General features: G+C 44.1%; 1 protein-coding gene across 2 annotated transcripts in view; it reads left to right on the top strand.

Moving 5' to 3' along the window:
• The window catches only part of MDN1 (midasin AAA ATPase 1), a 943,760-nt gene that overhangs the window by 662,340 nt on the left and 260,479 nt on the right, over positions 1-20,941 (top strand). For both annotated transcript variants that reach the window (XM_033936734.1, XM_033936735.1), the window contains exons 63-66: positions 6,999-7,704; positions 12,851-13,012; positions 13,891-14,167; positions 18,261-18,496. In XM_033936734.1, coding sequence (XP_033792625.1) covers positions 6,999-7,704; positions 12,851-13,012; positions 13,891-14,167; positions 18,261-18,496 — 1,381 coding nt within the window. The remainder of the gene's footprint in view (positions 1-6,998; positions 7,705-12,850; positions 13,013-13,890; positions 14,168-18,260; positions 18,497-20,941) is intronic.

The raw sequence follows: 20,941 nt of genomic DNA, 5'->3' as shown, positions 1-20,941 counted from the left end.
CTGGGAGGTGAGACTGATATGCATGAATGGAGAGAGGGACCTTGGGGTGATAGTGTCCAAAGATCTAAAGGTATAAAAACAGTTTGACAAAGCGATGGCTGCTGCCAGAAGGATGTTGGATTCTATAAAGAGAGGCGTAACCAGTAGAAGAAAGAAGGTGTTGATGCCCCTGTACAAGTCATTGGTGAGGCCCCACTTGGAGTAGTGTGTTCAGTTTTGGAGACCGTATATGGCGAAAGACACAAAAAGGCTTGAAGCGGTCCAGAGGAGGGCGACGAAAATGATAGGATGTTTGCGCCAGAAGACATATGAGGAGAGACTGGAAGCCCTGATTAAGTATACCCTAGAGCAGGGATCTCAAAGTCCCTCCTTGAGGGCCGCAATCCAGTCGGGTTTTCAGGATTTCCCCAATGAATATGCATTGAAAGCAGTGCATGCACATAGATCTCATGCATATTCATTGGGGAAATCCTGAAAACCCAACTGGATTGCGGCCCTCAAGGAGGGACTTTGAGACCACTGCCCTAGAGGAAAGGAGGGACAGGGGAGATATGATTCAGACATTCAGATATTTGAAGGGTATTAAGGTAGAACAAAATCTTTTCCAAAGAAAGGAAAATGGTAAAACCAGAAGACATAATTGAAGAGCGCAGATAGCGGTTCCGCCAAGACATCACACAACTCCCTGAGCACCCTGGGGTGTAGGTTGTCAGGCCCCATTGCCTTGTTAACCTTAAGCTTTGACAGTTCGCAGTTGACACTTGCTGGGTGTAAACTCGAAATTACTAAATGGGTCATCTGCGTCAACCCTTGTCTGTAGCTGAGGGCCGAGTCCTGGCGCCTCGCGGGTGAAGACTGAACAGAAGTATTCATTTAACAGTTGGGCTTTTTCCGAGTCCGCTTCTATATAGTCTCCGTCTGGTTTCCTAAGACGCACTATCCTGCCTGAGTTCTTATTTCTGTCACTGATATACCTGAAGAAGGATTTATCTCCTTTCTGGATGTTCTTCGCTAGAGACTCCTCCATGCGGAATTTGGCGTCCCTAATTGCTGTTTTGACGGCTTTTGACTTGGCCAGATAAACTTCCCTAGAATCCTGTTTCCCTGCTTTTTTCTTCTCCTTGATGAAGTCCGAAATCTTTGCAGAGAACCACTGTGGCTTATTGTTCCTTCGCCGTTTACTTACTGATTTAACATAGCAGTTTGTTGCTTCTTGTATGGTGGCTTTCAAAGTCGACCACATTTCTTCCACATTATCGGTTTCTGCTTGGATTTGTAGCGCCTGGTGAACGAAGTCTCCCATTTCTTTGAAGTTTGTGTCCTTGAATTTGAGGACCTTGGTCAGTGTGGTAGATTTAGTGAAACCTTTCCTGAGATTGACCAACTCAGTCTTTTTGACATTTCCAGTCTGAGCATACCAGCCTCCCTCCATCAGACTTCTCTTCTGCCCATCGGAGGTCATTTTCACCATTTTTAATCACCAGTGGGAGATGATCACCTCAGATCTCTGGGTTCTTACCATTCTTCGTGAGGGATATTCACTTCACTTTCTTCAGGTGCTTCCAGATCTCCCTCCAAGAGAGTGTCCTTCCAATTCGTCGCAACTTCCCCTTCTTCAGGAAGCTCAGGCTCTTCTTCGCCTTCGAGCTGTCAAGGAGGTTCCTTTGAACTAACGGGACACGGGCTTTTATTCCTGTTGTTTTCTAGTCCCAAAGAAGACGGGGGATTTTCGACCCATTCTGGACCTCAGAGCCCTCAACAAATTTCTAGTCAAACAAAAGTTTCGGATGCTTTCTTTACCAACTTTGTATTCCCTGATGAATCAGGGGGATTGGGTTTGCTCTCTGGCTCTCAAAGAGGCTTACACTCGTATCCCGATTCATCCAGCCTCTCGCAAATATTTAAGATTTTGGGTGGGGAATCTTCATCTACAATACAAAGTTCTTCCTTTCTGCCTCATCCCCCAGAGTCTTCACGAAGTGTCTGGCGGTGGTGGCTGCAGCCCTCCGTACCCAGGGTCTTCAAGTTTTTCCATACCTGGACGACTGGCTCATCAAAGCACCCTCTCAACAAGGGGTTATTGCAGCGACCCGACAGACTATTATGTTCCTCCAATGTCTGGGGTTCGAAGTCAACTTTCCAAAATCCCAGTTGCACCCTTCTCAGACTCTTCAGTTCTTTGGGGCCATTCTGGACACTGTCCAGCTCAGAGCGTTCCTGCCTCGACCACACCAAGATGCTCTCCTTCGCCTTTGCCATCAAGTGGGCCCTGGCATCTCAATGGCAACAAGCTACTGACCACTTTCTCAACACATTACAGTAACTCCTTTGTTGAGATAGTCTCTCCACTGGTGGATGCTCTCTTCCAATCTTTCCAGAGGTTTTCTGTTCCACACTCTCCCTCATAGTAGAGAGCTGCACGGGAACGGGGACGACGGGAATCCCGCGGGACCCGCGGGTTCCCCCTTTGGGTCACGGGGATCCCGTGGGGACGCCCCTAGGGTCGCGGGGATCCCGTGGGGACGCCCCCTAGGGTCGCGGGGATCCCGTGGGGACGCCTCCGAGGGTCGCGGGGTTCCTGCGGGGCTGGATGTACTCAGTCGCGCGGCTCTTCTCCCTACCTTCTCTGCTTGCAGCACAGAGCCGAACGGAAGTCTTCCCGACGTCAGCGCTGACGTCGGAGGGGAGGGAGGGCTTAAACAAAGCCCTCCCTCCCTCCGACGTCAGCGCTGACGTCGGGAAGACTTCCGTTTGGCTCTGTGCTGCAGGCAGTGCAGGTAAGGAGGAGAGTAGCCTTGCGGTTCGAGTGGCTACCAAGGGAGGGGGCGGTCCGCCCCGCCACACCCCGCCCCGGTTGCAGCACAGCCGGCCAGGTCCCCTTACTTTTGTGGCACTTCCCCGACCGACCGACAACAGCCCCGGTCCGACAATCCTCCCTGCCCTGTAGCCGCGAATCTAAATTATCTTCTTACAGCAGCTGTAATAAGGTAATTTAGATTCGCAGTTAAGGGCAGGGAGGTTTGTCGGACCGGGGCTGTTGTCAGTCGGTCGGGGAAGTGCCACAAAAGTAAGGGGACCTGGCCGGCTGTGCTGCACCCGGGGCGGTAGAGAAGGAGTGGGGAGAAGGACGCTGAAAGGCCATGGGGAAGACGGGAGGAGGGGGGGAAGGACTCTGAAAGCACTTGAAGACAGAGGAGGGAGAAGGACGCTGAAAGCACATGGGGAATACAAAGGGGTGGAGAAGGACGCTGAAAGGCCATGGGAAGGGCGGGGGGGGTGGGAGGACTCAGAAAGCACTTGTGGAAGACAGAGGGGGAGAAGGATGCTGAAAGCACATGGGGAAGACAAAGGGGTGGAGAAGGACGCTGAAAGGACATGGGGAAGACAAAGGGGTGGAGAAGGACGCTGAAAGGCCATGGGAAGGGCGGGGGGGAAGGACTCTGAAAGCACTTGTGGAAGACAGAGGGGGGAGAAGGATGCTGAAAGCACATGGGGAAGACAAAGGGGTGGAGAAGGACGCTGAAAGGACATGGGGAAGACGGGGGGTGGAGAAGGACGCTGAAAGGCCATGGGGAAGACAGAGAGGGAGAAGGACGCTGAAAGGACATGGGGAAGCAGAGGGGGGAGAAGGACACTGAAAGCACATGTGGAAGACAGAGGGGGGAGAAGGACACTGACAGGACATGGGGAAGATGGGGGGGAGAAGGACGCTGAAAGGAAATGGGGAAGAGAGAGTAGGGAGAAGACACTGGCAGGGAAGAAGACAGATGCCAGACTATGGGGGAGCGGAGAGAAGAAGATGGGTGCCAGACCAATTTGGAAGGGGGAAGAAAGGGAGAGGCACAGTAACAGAGCAAATGGAAGATGCAGAAGGAAGAGAGACAGTGGATGGAAGGAATTGAATGAGAACATGAGGAAAGCAGAAACCAGGCAACAAAGGTAGGAAAAGAATTATATTTCTTTTTTTTTATTTTGCTTCAGGATAAAGTAGTATATTAGTTGTGTTGATAAAAATTTATAAACATTAGAGGCTCTGGTAGAAACCCATTTGCAAAGTATGTATTCTTCCCAATTAATATTATCAAATTAATAAAGTCTTTTTGCTTATTTGTAAATGGGTTTCTACCAGAGCCTTTAATTCAGTAGCATAATTAAATGAAATAACTATTTCTGAAGTTTATATGGACGGGCGGGGACGGAGGGGATTCCTCGCGGGGACGGGTGGGGATGGAGGGGATTCCTCGCGGGGACGGGTGGGGACGGAGGGATTCCTCACGGGGATGGGTGGGGACGGGTGGGATTCCTCACGGGGACGGGTGGGACTTTGGCGGGGACGGGTGGGATTTCTGTCCCCGCGCAACTCTCTAATCAGAAGGTTCTCAGAACAGACTCGTCAACCTAAGCATGGGGAGCCCATCTAGACGGTCTCCGTACACAAGGCCATTGGTCTTCCGCATACCGTCTTTGTCACATCAATCTGTTGGAACTCAGAGTGATTTTCAATGCTCTCAAAGCTTTTCAACACCTTCTTCACGACAAAGTAGTCCTTGTCCGGACGGACAACCAAGTCGCCGTGTAGTATGTCAACAAACAGGGCAGTGCGGGATCTCACTCCCTTTGTCAAGAAGCTCTGAAGCTGTGGGATTGGGCAATCCATCAAAATATCTTGCTCAGAGCTGTATACATTCAAGGTCAGCACAACTGTCTAGCGGACAAATTGAGTCGTCTTCTGCAACCTCACTAATGGACACTCAATTCCTCGCCTCTACGTCAGGTGTTTGTTCAGTGGGGAACCCCTCAGATAGGCCTCTTTGCGTCTCCCCTCAACAACAATCTGCCTCACTTCTGCTCCCAGATATACTCTTCCCAGCGCCTTGAGGCAAATGCTTTCCTCCTGGACTGGACGGGTCAGTTTCTCTATGCCTTCCCTCCATTCCCTCTGATTCTCAAGACTCTTGTTAAGCTCAAGTCGCAACCTGCCACCATGATTCTGATAGCTCCTCAGTAGCCCAGACAACCATGGTACTCCCTTCTACTTCAACTCAGCACCAGGGAACCTCTGCTTCTACCAGTTTTTCCCTATCTGCTTTCTCAGAATCAAGGGTCCTTACTTCATCCCAACCTGCAGTCTCTACACTTAACATCTTGGTACCTTTCAACCTAACTGATTCTCTACAGTTTTCTCAATCTGTACAGGACATTTTGGTAGCTTCCAGAAAGCAATCCACTAGGCAGTGTTTCAGTCAGAAATGGACTAGATTTTCTGTTTGGTGTTCTACGCGCCAAATGGAGCCAATGTCTACCTCCTTGTCTTCTGTTTTGGATTATTTACTTCACTTATCACAATCTGGCCTCCAGTCTACATCTATCCGAGTCCATCTCAGTGCGATTGCTGCTTTCCATCAGCCTCTTGATGGGAAACCCCTGTCTGCACATCCTGTGGTTTCCCGTTTCATGAAAGGACTTTTCAATGTTAACCCACTACTCAAACCGCCTCCAGTGGTCTGGGATCTCAATGTCGTCCTGGCTCAATTGATGAAGCAATCCATTTGAACCAATTGATAAGGCTCATCTCAAGTATCTCACTTGGAAAGTAGTGTTTCTGATTGCCCTCACGTCTGCTCGAAGAGCCAGTGAGTTACAAGCCTTAGTTGCGGATCCACCTTTCACAGTTTTCCATCATGACAGTGGTCATCTGTACTCATCCAAAATTCTTGCCTAAAGTTGTCTCAAAATTTCACATGAATCAATCCATTGTTCTTCCAGTATTTTTTCCAAAGCCTCATTCTCACCCTGGAGAAGTGGCGCTCCAGACTGTAAACGTGCCTTGGCTTTCTACTTGCAACGCACTCAACCTCACCGCTCAGCCCCAAAACTTTTCATCTCCTTCGATCCCAATAAGTTGGGGCATTCTGTCTCGAAGTGAACCATATCCAACTGGATGGCTGCTTGCATTTCTTTCTGCTACGCTCAGACTGGTCTCCCTCTGCAGGGTCGAGTCACAGGTCACAGAGTTAGAGTAGCTTTCCTCATATCAACTCCTATTGAGGAAATCTGCAAGGCTACCACTTGGTCCTCAGTTCATACATTCACCTCTCATTATTGTCTGGATACTTTCTCCAGAAGGATGGCCATTTTGGCTAGTCTGTTTTACAATCTCTCTTTTCTTAAGTTGCCAACTCTCCCTCCTTCCCATTATGCTTAGCTTGGAGGTCACTCACCTATTGAGAATATGCTGCCTGCTTGTCCTGGGATAAAGCACAGTTACTTACCATAACAGTTGTTATCCAGGGACAGCAGGCAGATATTCTCGCAACCCACCCTCCTCCCCTGGTTGGCTTCTTAGCTACCTATCTGAGCTGAGGTACCTCACAGGAGACGCGTGCCCTGACTCATGCAGGAAGGCACTCGCGCATGTGCGGTGCAGCACTCTTAAGCTCTTACAAAGATCTTCAAGCAAGTGTGCTTGCGAGGCTGTCCGCTGCGGGGCTCCATCAGTGACGTCACCCACCTGTTGAATATCTGCCTGCTGTCCCTGGATAACAACTGTTATGGTAAGTAACTTTGCTATCTAAGTGTATAAAACCCCTTTTTCACTGTTTCTGAAGTTTGATATTAAAATAAACGTGAATCTATGATCACTTCAAGATATTTGAACTTGTTAACTAAGGGAATTGTTTGGCCCTTGAGGGATAGAATAATGTTGCCCCAATGAGTGAGAGTTGGAAAATCAGAATGAATAAATAAAACTGTTCTGCTCTGGAACTAAGACCAGTACATGAATCTTGCAGAGATGACATTTCATTGTACTATCAAGTGCATTGGTTGTGTTTTATCACCCTCAAACTTGAATACTCAGCCATGTTTATTAAAAAGACAAATAAGTAGGCTTTTTTTGGAGTGGGTATATTGATGCCATATGCTCACAACTACTTTTTTAAGGCTTAGTTTTCTATTTCTCAGATCAGTAATTTCTTTTTTCCTTGTTTTATTGGCAGATCACTGCTAGAAAGAATGCAGCATTCACGAAAACAAATAAATAAACTTCTCAAGAAACAAGCCTACAGGCCTCACCGCCCTTCATACGACCGTCTCTACCAAGAAATTCATTATTATGTCACTAGCATTGCCAAGGTTTCGGTGGTCCAGGATCTTCTGTTCCGCCTCCTTCAAGCACTTCAGGGTAAAGGTTCTGAGTCACGTCAGGGGATTCAAAACCTGCTGAGTGAGGAGGCAGCATGGCAACTGTCTCATCATCATTTTAGGAAGCGCTTGGCTGAGGAGTATGCTTTATACCCAGATGTAGTTACCCCACTACAGGCTGCCATTTTGCAGATGCAGCACGGCATGAGACTCGTGGCCTCAGAAGTGAATATGGCTCTCAGTAGCAGCTTTGTCTCACCCACCAAGCTTACCAAGCTGATGACATCCCTTCTTTCCTTTCCTTCTGTGGGATTCTCTTTCCCCACTTACCTCACTCATGCAGATACCTTGTGCTCAGTGAGTTCTCTAGATGTTCTCCAAGGCCTTAGAAAGCTGTCTCAGAAATATTCAGGAGGAGATGGTGACGAGGGCCGAGATCCATGGTCCTGTCCAACACAGGAACAGCTGTTGGTGAGCGCTCTGCTGTACTTGCGATCCCATGTACTCTCCAAGGGAGCACTGGACCAGAAATCTTTGAAGCTTTTCAGACACATCTGCCAGGTAAGGTGGTACTTTTATTTTAAAATATTGTCATATTTGAACATAACATAACATTGTACTTATTAACCACATAACCGTAAGTTCAATGCAGTTTACAAAAGATTATAAACAGTAAACATAATCTAGGAAATAGAATAAGTTAATTAGCCAAATACTTAGAAAAGAGATAAGTCTTCAACTGTGTTCTAAATTGTTTATAAGAATAAGCTGTAAGCAACAATGATCGAAATTCTTTGTTGTGGAAAGCTGCCTGAAACGCTAAAATGTGATTGAAAAATTTCTTACTTTTGCAACCCTGTACAGAGGGGAAATTAAAGAGAGCATGAGTTTTTCTGCTATGTCTGTATGAAGCTATGTAAAGTCTATTAACCAAATAGAGAGGAACTGTGCCATCTTTTCACCTACTACAATCAGAAATAAAAAATTTTTAAGAAGATGCGAGTCTGATAGAAAATTGAAAATATATTCAAATTGAATGTCCGACTATTGAAAGTACAAAATACAATACATTCAAACACAAACTGGTGAGAGGGACGATTCTAAGTCAGATATCAGTGGAGAAAAAGACTTCAGTGTCACATCGGATATGGCAAATAGCATATCCTGAGGACAATATAACTTCAAATAAAAATTTGAAGTTTTTTATGACCAGGAGTGATGTGTCGTCTTCAAAGTTTTATTTGAAGCTAGATTGTCCTCAGGATACACTATATACCCTCTCCGGTGTGACACTGAGGTCTTTTTCTCCACTGATATCTGACTTAGAATCATCCCTCTCACCAGTTTGTGTCTGATAGAAAACAGTCATTGCATAAACTTACTATATTTACATTTCCTACAGTAAAAAGTTGTACCTGAATCTTAGCTTATCAAGTGGCTTCTTGGGACAAGAGTTTTATAGGCTCCAGTTCTTATCAGGTTTTTAGAAAGTTGTTGACTCACTTATTTGATAAATTTTATAGATGAGCTTATAATCTTGTACAGTTTTCTTAATTCCTTTGTAAACCACTTAGAACTGAAAGGTATTACGGTATATAAATGGATTTTTATGTTTTGTTAAGTTAAAGATTCATGCTGTGAATATAGGCAGTTACACAAACACGTCCCAATAAGGCCAAATAATGTAGCTATGGTTTGACCACTGCCTCATGTCATGGAATGGGTTTTTTTTTAAATAATGCTGCTTTCTGATTTATCAAAAGATGTTTGTATAGCTGTGTTTTTGCTACATGCCTCTAATTGGATAATTTGGGGGGTTGCTGATTATGTGCACATCATAAGAAATAATGATCTTAATTTGATAACCAAAAATGTTCTCTTTTGTGAGACTTTGTGTCTTGTGTGGGGTTTGGATTTTGATGATAACTGTATAATTCTTAGATGATAACTGGTGATTAGTTTTGGGAAGAAACACTTGGCAACTCCTCAAAAAAAATATTCCCCTTCTCTAACAGCTGGCAAAATCACTTAAGCTCCAATAGTTCCAAATTATGAAAAACTCTCACATTCCTGTTGTTAGGTGCCATCGTCTTGTGCTCGAGTTCTAGTGATGAATTGTGGATCTAAAAAGAAATCAGCTTTGTACTAGTCTGGAAAGGTCCTCCAGCATCATCCCCATGGTGGTTTTCTACATGTCCAGCCATCTGATTGCAGGTCGCCCTCTTAGCCTGGTTCTCTCAATCTTCCCAAACATGATGTCTTTCTCCAGTAATCTCTTTCTTCTAATGGTATGACCAAAATAAGACAGTTGTAACTTCATCGTTTGAAATTCGAGTGACATAGCCGGTTTGATCTCTTCCAGAATCGATTTGTTAGTTCTTCTGGTGGTCCATGGCATGCCTAAAATACTTCTCCAGCACCAAAGCTCAAATGATTCGATCTTCTTTCTGTCTTGTTTCCGTAGTATCTAGCTTTTGCATCCATAACTGACCACAGAGAAAAAGTGTGCATGGACAAGTCTGATCTTCATTTGGAATGTTAACTCCTTGCCTTTGAATACTTTGTAGAGAGCCTTCATTGAAGAGCGACTGTGTGCTAATCTGCGAATTATTTCCTCCCTGCTAGTTGCTTCTTTGTTTACAAAAGAGCCCAGGAGATTGAAATCCTTTACTCTATTGCCTTCAAGCTCAAAATCTTCATCATTTTCCGTCTTCATGATCTTCGTCTTGTTTATGTTCAGTTTTTATCCTATGTTATGACTTAAGGCTTTGACTTTTCTCAGTAGTTACAGCATTTCTTTTTTGCTGCTGGTGATGAGCATTGTATCATCTGCATGGCGCAGGTTGTTTATATTTTGGCCACCAACTTTGAAACCGACACTCTCTTCTTCCAAATTTGCATTTCTGAAGATGGTTTCACCGTACAGGTTGAACAGGTAAGGTGACAAGATGCATCCTTGCCTGACACCAGTCAGTGTTGTCGTATTCATTTCTCACTGCAGCTTCTTGATTTTCATATAGACTCTATCAGATGAGTTGTGTTTGAGTATTCCCATTTGCACTAAAGTTCTCCATAGTTTATTGTGATCCACACAGTCAAAGCTTTGCTGTAGTTGATGAAGCAAAGGTATAGGCCCCAGGGTTTTTGGTATTCTTTGCTCTTCTCCAATATCCATCTAACATTTGCAATAATGTCTCTTGTTCCTTGACCTTTTCTGAAACTAGCCTGAACTTTGGGTAGTTGTTGCTTGACATATGATGGGAGTCTCTGTTGTATTATGTTCAGCAATATTTTGCTGACATGTGGAATTAATGCAGTTGTTCTGTAGTTGTCACAGACCTTGGCATCACCTTTCTTTGGTATAGGTGTGAACAGTGATCTTCTCCAATCAGTTGGCTAAGTTTTTTCCTTCCAAATCTGTTGACACAGTCAAGTGAAGGCCATGATAGCACCTTCTGAATATAGTCGATACCAGGTGACTTTTTTTGATAAAGCTTTAATCGTTGCTATGACTACTTCTTTTAAAATATCTGGTTCTTCTTTGGCTTCAGTTTCCAGTTCAGTTTCCCTAATTTAATCCTCATTGCCTTGTTTGTAAAAATTTTCAGTATATTCTTTCCAGCTCTTTTTAATGCTTTCTGGATCCTTCAATATCATTCACATTCCTACCCAGTTGAAATCAAGTAGAAAGAAAATAAGAATATTGCATGCCCTTTAACAACCACGACTGCATTTTCCACCAAACCGGCATAGTAGCACAGGAAATGAGATTTTCTGCATCTCTCATCTCCTTTGTTGAATATCCCATCTTATCTGCTCCCCCAATGTCATTACTGTTATATAGGGCAGGTATTTCTCATCTACCTGGCCCTTGTATTGGTAAATATTTTTCCAATAGGAAAGGGGGAGGGAGGAGAACATAAGAATTGCTGCTGCTGGGTCAGACCAGTGGTCCATCATGCCCAGCAGTCCGCTCATGCGGCGGCCCCTAGGTCAAAGACCAATGCCCTAACTGAGACTAGCCCTACCTGCATAAGTTCCAGTTCAGTAGGAACTTGTCTAACTTTGTCTTGAATCTGTGGAGGATGTTTTCCCCTATAACAGCCTCCAGAAGAGCATTCCAGTTTTCCACCACTCTCTGGGTGAAGAAGAGCTTCCTTACGTTTGTATGGAAATGATCGCCTTTTAACTTTAGAGAATGCCCTCTCGTTCTCTCTTCCTTGGAGAGGGTGAACAACCTGTCTTTTTCTATTAAGTCTATTCCCTTCATTATCTTGAATGTTTCGATCATGTCCCCTCTCAGTCTCCTCTTTTCAAAGCAGTTTACATATTATATACAGGTATGAATTTTCAATATTTCTAGAAAACCTCCAAGCCTTCCATATTTATATAATGGGGGATCACATGAGGGCCAAGCAATTTTTTTTTTCATTGCCTCTGCCAGGTCAGACCAGGGGTCCATCGTGCCCAGCAGTCCACTCCCGCGACGCCCCCCCCCCCCTTCCCCCAGGTCTATGACCTGTAAGTGATCATTTACCTAAATCGTATATTCATTTAGTATCCTGCATAGTTATCCTCTATCTGTATCCTTCAATCCCCTTCTCCTTCAGGAAGTCATCCAATCCCTTTTTGAAACCCAATATTGTACTCTATCCTATCACCTCTTCTGGGAGTGCATTCCAGGTGTCCACCACCCTCTGAGTGAAGAAGAACTTCCTAGCATTCGTTTTGAATCTGTCTCCTTTCAATTTTTCTGAATGCCCTCTTGTTTTTGTTGTCCCCGCTAGTCTGAAGAATCTGTCCCTCTCCACCTTCTCTATGTCTTTCATGATTTTATAAGTCTATCATGTCCCCTATAAGTCTCTGCTTTTCCAGGGTAAAGAGCCCCAGCTTCTCCAGCCTTTCAGCATACGAAAGGTTTTCCATGCCCTTTATCATCTTTGTCGCTCTTTTCTGGACCCTCTCGATTATCGCCATATCCTTCTTAAGGTATGGTGACCAGTATTGGATGCAGTACTCCAGATGCGGGCGCACCATCACTCAATACAGTTATAGGATAACTTCCTTCGTTCTGGTAGTGATACCCTTTTTGATAATGCCCAACATTCTGTTCGCTTTCTTGAGACCGCTGCACATTGCACCGCCGGCTTCATTGTTTTATCCACCAGTACCCCCAAGTTTTTTCTATGTTGCCTTCCCCCAGTACCCTCCCTCCCATCGTATAACTGTACATCGGGTTCCCTTTCTCTATATGCAAGACTTCTTGATGTCATGTGACAAGTATTAGATGGTCTTTGATGCTTCAGCTTAAGTATGTAGTACATTCTCAAAGACTTAGAGCACTTGCTAATGTATTTGAAGTGAAAAAGTTTCTGCTTAACTTTCAGTTTGAGTACAGGTGTAATTCATGCTTTTTAAATCACATGGTGATTTGTGGGAGATGAGAGAATAGGGTTTAAAAACTGGAGTTTAGGTAGGGAAACATTGCTGGCTCGGTGGCCTTGAGGTCTGTTTTTCTGCCTCTGTTCATCTTGAGTCTTGAAGAAAAGGAATTTAGGTCTTAAGGACACATGAAAGATGCAGCTTGGATGGTATGAGTGGGTATGATCTGTCTTGAGGAAACAGCAGCTCTACAAATTTGGATACTTCAAGTGGTGAGTTTAGCTGTTTAATGTCACTGCTGAAGTTTTCTGTCATTGCTTCTCAGGCAATCATAAACGAATGGGATGAGCAAGAGCGTTGTATTCGAGAGCGTGAGCAGCAGGACAGTAGCTTGTACAAATACAGGAATAAGAAGCATGGATCTGTCTTCAGTGAGGAAGAAGAGGAGGAAAGGGAGTTTCGGAACAGGTTCCCGTTGTATGAGAAGGTATGTGAGTATTCTGCATGAGGAGCTGTCTTGGACCAAAAACCCTATTTGTTTCAAATGGGATTGTGTATCTCATGAATAATGGGCTTGGAGGGAGGGTTGCTTTTATATTTATAAGATACAATGATAAGATGTTCAAGTGATCTCATTAATAGTGTTTATTATGATTTATGTACACTTGATGAAAGTTTAAAAACGAATAAAGAAGTTAAAAAAAAAAAAGGAAGACTTCTTAGTTTTCTGCTCTAGTCACTAAGGAAAGTGGCTGCATCTGTGATACATGATGACACCATTCATTGATATCTTTCCTTTCACAATCCAAGCATCATTTGTTTGGAGGGTGGCTTGACACTACTGTAATGTGGTTTACTAGTTAGCATGTTTCCTATCTAATATTGATATTTAATATTGAAAAAAAATATGATAAACATGCAAGGGACAATGATGAGAAATGTGCTTTATTTTTTGACAAGTCAGTGGGGGCAATAAGCTTAATAGATATTTATTTTCATGTAGAAAGTTCTCTACTGAGACAGTGGGGTATCTCTGGGCACCATTTTGGCCATGTACACCATTAATAATTTAAATAATTTCATTTAATATAATCTGAATGTCTGTTTCACACTTATCCAGTACAAGTTCAAGGTGGTAAGGCTTCTTGCTGTCACTTAGGTTTACAGCAAAGATTTTCAGTAGTAACTGATATAATTAGTGTAGGACAATCTTGACCAAGTTATCTCAAAGTCTGAGAGTTTGTCAAACTATTCGTTCTGTAGTTCTGACAAGCTATGATGCAGAACAGCAAACTAGTTCTAGATGTTTTCCCTTTGCATTTTTTTAAAGGTGGTATTAACTGTAAATTGTTATGTGATTGACAGGATTTTGCAGATATTAAAGCCCAGCCCACCCTGGAAGAGAAAATGGAAATCACAGCAGACACCCTGGAAGATGTGGCAAAAGTTGAGCCTACACGTATTTCCCATAGCTCAATGCAGACTCTGATTCTGATCCACCAGCAGATCTGCTTGAGCTCAGCACGTTCCCTCTGGTATCAGCAGAACTCACCAAGTCATCAAACAAAGCATTATTTAAGTGCCTTTTTGTCTTGCTATCAGACCAGTGCCGTCCTGATTAAACACTTCTATCTCCTCATAGGTGAGTGTTTCAACTGATGATACCAAATCTGACCGCTTCAGCAGCCTAAAGCAGATTTACTGCACTGTATGCAAAGAGCTGACTGCGCTTTGATAAGTTTAATTTGAAACAGATATGATACTAGTGCACTAAACTGGACATATCCAAATGAAATAATAAAAATAGTAGCCTCTAGATTGGGAAGGTAGTCCAGTGGTCCAGGAATAGAGTAGGATTGTACAAGAAAGGGTAGATGATGATAATATATTTTCTTATATACCACCCTACAAACAGTTCTAGGCGATTCACAACAGAAGAAAAACAAACATTTCAGCGAAAAAATACAATTTCATAAAACAATACTTCATACAGCAGTTAGATGCAGCATTAGTTAAAATGCAGTTCCCAATTACTAAAAAAAAATTTAGAAGAATAAAAATAAAAAACCACATTGTAAAATTAAAATCAGCATTCTTGTTTATCGAATAAATAAATTTTTAATGATTTGCTAAATGTAAAATAAGAGTAAAATGTGAATCGATTGTTTACTCTTTCCAAAAATACTGGGACTAGGGGGCATGCGATGAAGCTAATAAGCAGTAGATTTAAAGCAGACCAGAGCAAATTTGTTGCTGTAGCATGTGGTGAAATTACTTAACTTAGTGGAGTTTAAAAAAGGCTTTGATAATTTCCTAAAAGAGAAGCTCATAGGCCATTATTGAGAAATGCACTGCTTATTCATAGAATAAGCAGCATAAAATCTGTTTCTCTGCTTGGGATCTAGCTATGTAGTTGGGACCTGGATTGGCCACTGCTGGAAACAGGATGCTGGGCCTGATGGACCCTTGGGTCTGCCCCAGTATGGCAATTCTTATGTTCTTAAGACTATTTTTCAATAGATCACAGTGATAATAAATGCGAGAATAAGCATCGTAACATACAATATTATCTATTGATAACATACCATTTCCTTGAAACCAAGGCCTGGACTCTTATGACTCTGGTTCCAGAACCTAGGAAACAATATACCAATCCACACAGTATTTATCCCTTCACCCACCATCCCACAATGTCCCTCATCCTCTTCACTTAAACTTCCCTCCCAAAATACCCTCTTTCCCCTCCTCACATTTTCCATTAGAAATTTTAGTAATATTGGGAACCATTAATCTCATTCAAGTCTGTAACTTGTTCAGTATTTGGCTTCTTGCCACTGGTGACACGCTATTCAAGTAGGGGATCCATATCTGTAAAGAGTTATGGGCTGCTCTCAATTCCCAACACATCAGTCCATGAAGCTTATTCCTCCAATACCAGTAGGATGGGAGGGGTCAAACATAACCAATGATGAAGAATACATTTTTCTCTATGATATAACATTTACTTATCAGCAGTTTCTCTGATGAACTTCATGCTTCTACCAGAGAAAATTTGCAGAACATCACATTTACCATAAACAAGGGACTGGAGTAACCCAGTATATCCTGCAAAAAGGATATTGCCTTTTTCCAAAAATATTGTATCTTCTCACATGCCCATAATCCCATGTATAAAAGAGTTCCCAAGAGCTGCACATATCAAACGTAATTGTGTTTATCCTAAGACAAGCAGGCAGCATATTCTCTACATGTGGGTGACATCACCGATGGAGCCCCCTAGCGGACGTTTTCGCAAGCGGACTTGCTCGAAGACATTTAGGCTTGCAATTGGCCTGTGCATGCCCCTCTAGCCCTGCCTAGGGCATGCGTCTCCTTAGCGTTTCGTCAGCTCAATATTTTCCGCGGAGCCAGAAGCACTGCTCCCTTACTTCACGCGTTCTCTTTGTCCCTCTTGCACCGCGGCTTATTTGGTTTGTTTCCTTTGAGTCACTGTGCTCGAGTCTTTTAATTTCTTTATTTTCATTTTTTTCAGTTCGTATAATTTTGACCGGGTTCCCGGTCTTCTTCTGGACGCCTGGTCTCACGGGGCTGCGGCTCTCTTTTTTTCTTATGTCCCGGCCTCTTTCCGGATTTAAAAACTGTACGAAGTGCAATCGGGTTATCTCCATCACCGATCCTCATCGTTGGTGTGTGGAGTGCCTGGGTGCAGGGCACCGTGCTGAGTCGTGTCCCCATTGTGCGACCTTGCATCCGCGGGCTCTTCGTCGGAGGGTGGCCAAGATTCTCCAACTCTTTGGCCCCATGGATCCTGCAGGACAGGCCTCAAGCTCGGCCTCGGCACCCTCGGTGGGTGCCTCGGCCTCGAAGGCCCCAGCCTCGGCCCCTCCTGCACTCCGGCCTCGGGTAAGTCTCCACTTTCCTCCTCAGGTGTGCCGGCAAAGAAGCCTTCCTCGGAGTCTCATGTCAGCGCCGCCTCGTCGGTGTCTTCGAGACATCACTCTAAGCATGCCTCCTCACGTAGGGAATACTCTTCTTCGAGATCACCCCGAAGGAGCGCACTGCTGCACCTCCGACCCACCTACCTTTGGTCTCGGTGCCTATGTTCGAGGACATGCTTAAGGCTATTATTACCACGCAGTTTTTCTCGGTGGTCAGCCAACTAGTCCCGACGTCGATGCCTTTGACCTCGGTCTCGACCCAGTCGCGGTCTGACCAGCCTGAGCATCCTCTCGTCTCTCGAGGCCTTCCTCGTAAGGCCCGTCGGGTTCCCTCGAGCGAGTCCTCCTCCCCTGGGTCACAGGTGACCTTTCGGGGTTCCAGGCAGGGGACCACTTTTTCCCCTGCTACTGCTGCGAGGCTCGCCTCTTCTAAGAAGCCCCAGTCTTCTCCGCCCTGTCGGGGCAGGTAGGGGAGTCTGCTTCGAGACCTGACTGTCTTCTAAGTTACTGTTTGCCTGCCATAATTTCCCAGCATTGAGAGGTCTCTTTGTCTCCACTGAACTGGCATAACTGACTGGAATTTATTTAAATTAATTATTATATTAATTAATTTTAATTTCTTAATCTTTTTAATTTATAATAAATGAATATTTTGGTTTTTTAATGTAATTTTTTGTTTTCATCCTCATTGAATGCTTCTTAGGATATACGTATCTTATCTCTATCTTTCCTATATTCAATGGAGTTCCTTTCTTTAATCAATTGTTGCATTGTAAACCGCTTAGGTCAGTGACAAGCGGGAGCAGTATATCAAATCTTAATAAACATGAACATTTAGGGCTCCTTTTACAAAGGTGCGTTATCATTTTTAGCGCACACACTGGATTAGTGCGCGGTAGCCGAAAAACTACCGCCTGTTCAAGAGGAGGCGGTAGCGGCTAGCGCACACTGCATTTTAGCGCACGCTGTTCCGCGCGTTAAGGCCCTAACGCACCTTTGTAAAAGGAGCCCTTAAAGTCCTAAGTGAAATGGAATGATGAAATGCTATTTGATTTATCTTTTTTTTTTCTGTCTCAAAAAGTCAAAGGCTAGTGTAGGGATACAGGAGTTCAATCTTTGGGTCACTCAAATCCTGAACTTCTGCATTCAACTAGGGGACATGCCATGAAATTACAAAATAATACTGTTTTATTTAGGAGTGAATGTTGTTGTGTGTTTTAGGTCTATTCTATTTAACAATGGAGTTCTTTTTTATTTGTTTTTATTTGATTGTATTATGTAAACCGCTTGGACCAGTAAAATGAACGAGTGATATAACAAAATTAATAAATCATAAACTATACATTTAAAACTGAAGTATTTTTTCACTTAGTGCATAGTTAAGCTTTGGAACTCACTGCCAAAGGATGTGATAAAAGCAGCAAAGCTAATCTAAAAATGATTTGGACAAATTCCTGGAGAAAAGGTCAATAGACTTGAATTAGCTGCTCTTGATAACAGGATACTGGGCTTGATGGACCCTTAAGTTGGACCCAGTATGGTGAATCTTATGTTCTCTTACTCTCAGTTTTGAAGGCTAGAGCAAAGTCCCTCTGAACTGACCTACAACTTGAATGAATAATAACAGCAGCATCTGCCCTCGTGTTTAGCCATGTTCATGTTGTGTCGTTGCCTCTTCTAAGTACTTCCTAATTAGTTTACATAGTTTGAAAGCATATAAAGAATTTCATATCTTGGTGCTTCTTGGTTACAAAAAAAAAGCTTATCCATACTGTTCCTTTTTTTTTCCCTTCCCAGGGACTGAGCTGAATGACAATCTTCTTGGCAGCCAGCTATTGGCCAGCACACTTCTTCAGAACACAGTGTCTGGTGAGATGACTTCTGATCTGGTCCTGCAGCATGATACCCCTTATGATTTTTATCAGCACCCCAATATTCAAGAGGTCATTCGGAGCCAACCTGTATTGAATAATCTCACCAATGAAGTCAATAGATTATTGAAAGAATGGCCTGATCACCCTGCACTCCTGCAGGTAAGATTTTGGAAAAGTAAAAAATCCTTCTAATTTTGAGGGTTAATTTGGGGAGGAAAGGGTATATCTTTAAAAGATATGGTAAAGGGAAAGGAAAATAAATGTTGAGTGTCAAGGTAAGACAAAAAGAATAGACAAAGTAGGAGAAAGGTGAGAAATGGGGAAAAATGCAGGTGAGCTGCAAGAGTAAGAACGGAAAGGAAAGAATTGATTAAGGGCAAGGGCAAGAATAGAAAATGGGAGAGGAAGTGACGTCATCCCAGTGTATGGCTGCCTAAAACGAGAGCTCCGTCGGGGCTGATGTGAATAGTGGAGTTCAAAGCGTCCAGCGCATTGCAATTTCTGCTAATCGGGAGATCTTGAGTTGGTACAGTTATGGCGACTCGGAAAAGGTTGGAGAAATACAAATATTTTGGTGAAGGTGGCAAGAAATAGTCTGCTGAACCGCCTGAAGGTTTTTTGGAGAAAACAAAGATGGCTGCAGGGCCATCGACTCATTCGGAGTCGGAAGACAAGGGCATCCCGGCACAACAGTTGGAGGATGGAGAAGAGGCTCACAAAACTATGCAGATGTGGTTCAGCAAATTGAAGAAGGAGATGGTTGGGATCTGAGTCGATGTTAAAGTGGCTCTAGCGGAGCTTCGCTCTGATGTTAGCGAGTTGGGGGCCCGGATTTCCACATCCAAAGATCACGTGGAGGTCCTATCTACCTCGATGTCGGGGATTAAAGAATCTACTGATCGCATCTCTACTGAGCTTCAGGATTTACAGGCACAGGTGGAGGATCTTGAAAATTGATCCCGCCGCTGCAATTTGCGTTTTAAAGGCATACCGGAGGTAGAGGCTTATCGGGAAAGTAAGTTGGTGGTGCGGGAGTTTTGTCAACAACCGCTAAGTGCAGATGGAGCGGCTGTGCCGGACGATATACTGTTGCTGCGGGCACATCGTAGCCTGGGGTCCACTCAAGGACAGGGGGCCAAAGATGATATTGCCTGTTTTGGTGATTACAACTTGAAGGAGCAGGTTCTGCAAGCAGCATGGCGGCAGGCACAATTTCGTTGGAAGGACTTAGCTGTGGGAGTTTTTCAAGATCTAGCATGGTCTACGCTGCAGAAATGCAAAGCCTTTAAAGAAGTTACCCAGGCATTGCGTGCTGGTGGCCATAAATATCGCTGGCTTTTTCCCTTTGGTGTGTGGTTGACCGTCAATGGGAGATCTAAGTGAGAGAGCACTGTGGTGGAAGCATGGTCAGCGATGCGAGATCTGGGCTGTGCGAATCTCCCTGAACCAGTGCATTTTGCAACCAGCTTCTACATTCAGGCTGAGCGGGACATGGACTACCATGTTGAGATCTGACAAGAAAACCGCTAAAGCTGCTACCTGATGATTTTATAGAGTTATGTTGGTGGGCTTGTCTTGACATCTGTGGGCCAGAGTATCGCCTAGTTGTATGTTGGCTTTGGCTCTCATAATTTGTACGGGACTTGGAAGACTTTGTTGATTGCATGTTTTCTACTCTATTTGGGCTGTAGGGGGCTGATTGAGTTGCTGGTAATCTGTTGGGGGTCCGGGGGTTCAATTTGTTGCACAACAGTTTGGGTGGAGGTGGGGTGGACTTCCCCGGGGTTTGCTTCTCTCCTTTCCACTGTCATGAGTAAGCTGAGGGTGGGGTCTATGTGCGGGAAATAGGAGGGGTGGTTAATCTGGGGGATTGTTGGTGGGTGATGGGTTGCTACTTTTGATTGGTTTGGAGAATGTGGATAGAGCGGGTTCCTAGTCAATCTCTGCCTATTTGAATACGGTGACTCTTCCTCAGTTGGCTGAATCTGACAAGGAATATCTTAATGAACCCATTACCTTGGGGGAAGTTTTAGGAGTTATTACCCACTTGAAAGCTGGAAACATTAATCAAACGTAAATTAGACAATCCTGAATGAGGAGAATCTACGGGATCCTAGGCAACATGGATTCACCAAGGGTAGGTCCTGCCAATTCAATCTCTTCAGCTTCTTCGACTGGGTAACAAGAAAGCTGGACTTGGGAGAATCCCTGGACGTCGTGTACCTAAACTTCAGTAAAGCTTTTGATAGCGTCCCACACCATAGGCTGTTGAGCAAGATGAAATCGATGGGGTTGGGAGAAACACTAACTGCATGGGTCAATGACTGACTGAGTGGTAGACTTCAGAGGGTGGTGGTTAACGATACCCTCTCTAAAACGTCGAAAGTGACCAGTGGAGTACCGCAGGGCTCAGTCTTGAGCCCGCTCCTTTTCAACTTATTCATAGGGGACCTGACTCAGGGGCTTCAAGGTAAAATAACATTATTCGCCGATGACGCCAAACTATGTAATATAGTGAGCAAATACAATTTGCACGATAGTATGACGCAGGACCTGCTCTTGTTAGAACATTGGTCCTTGACTTGGCAGCTGAGCTTCAATGCT

Source organism: Geotrypetes seraphini, chromosome 3 (genome assembly GCF_902459505.1).
Source record: "Geotrypetes seraphini chromosome 3, aGeoSer1.1, whole genome shotgun sequence".
Classification (NCBI taxonomy): Eukaryota; Metazoa; Chordata; class Amphibia; order Gymnophiona; family Dermophiidae; genus Geotrypetes; species Geotrypetes seraphini.
The sequence above is the reverse complement of the archived record's forward strand: the minus strand, read 5'-3'. Positions and strand labels throughout refer to the sequence as shown.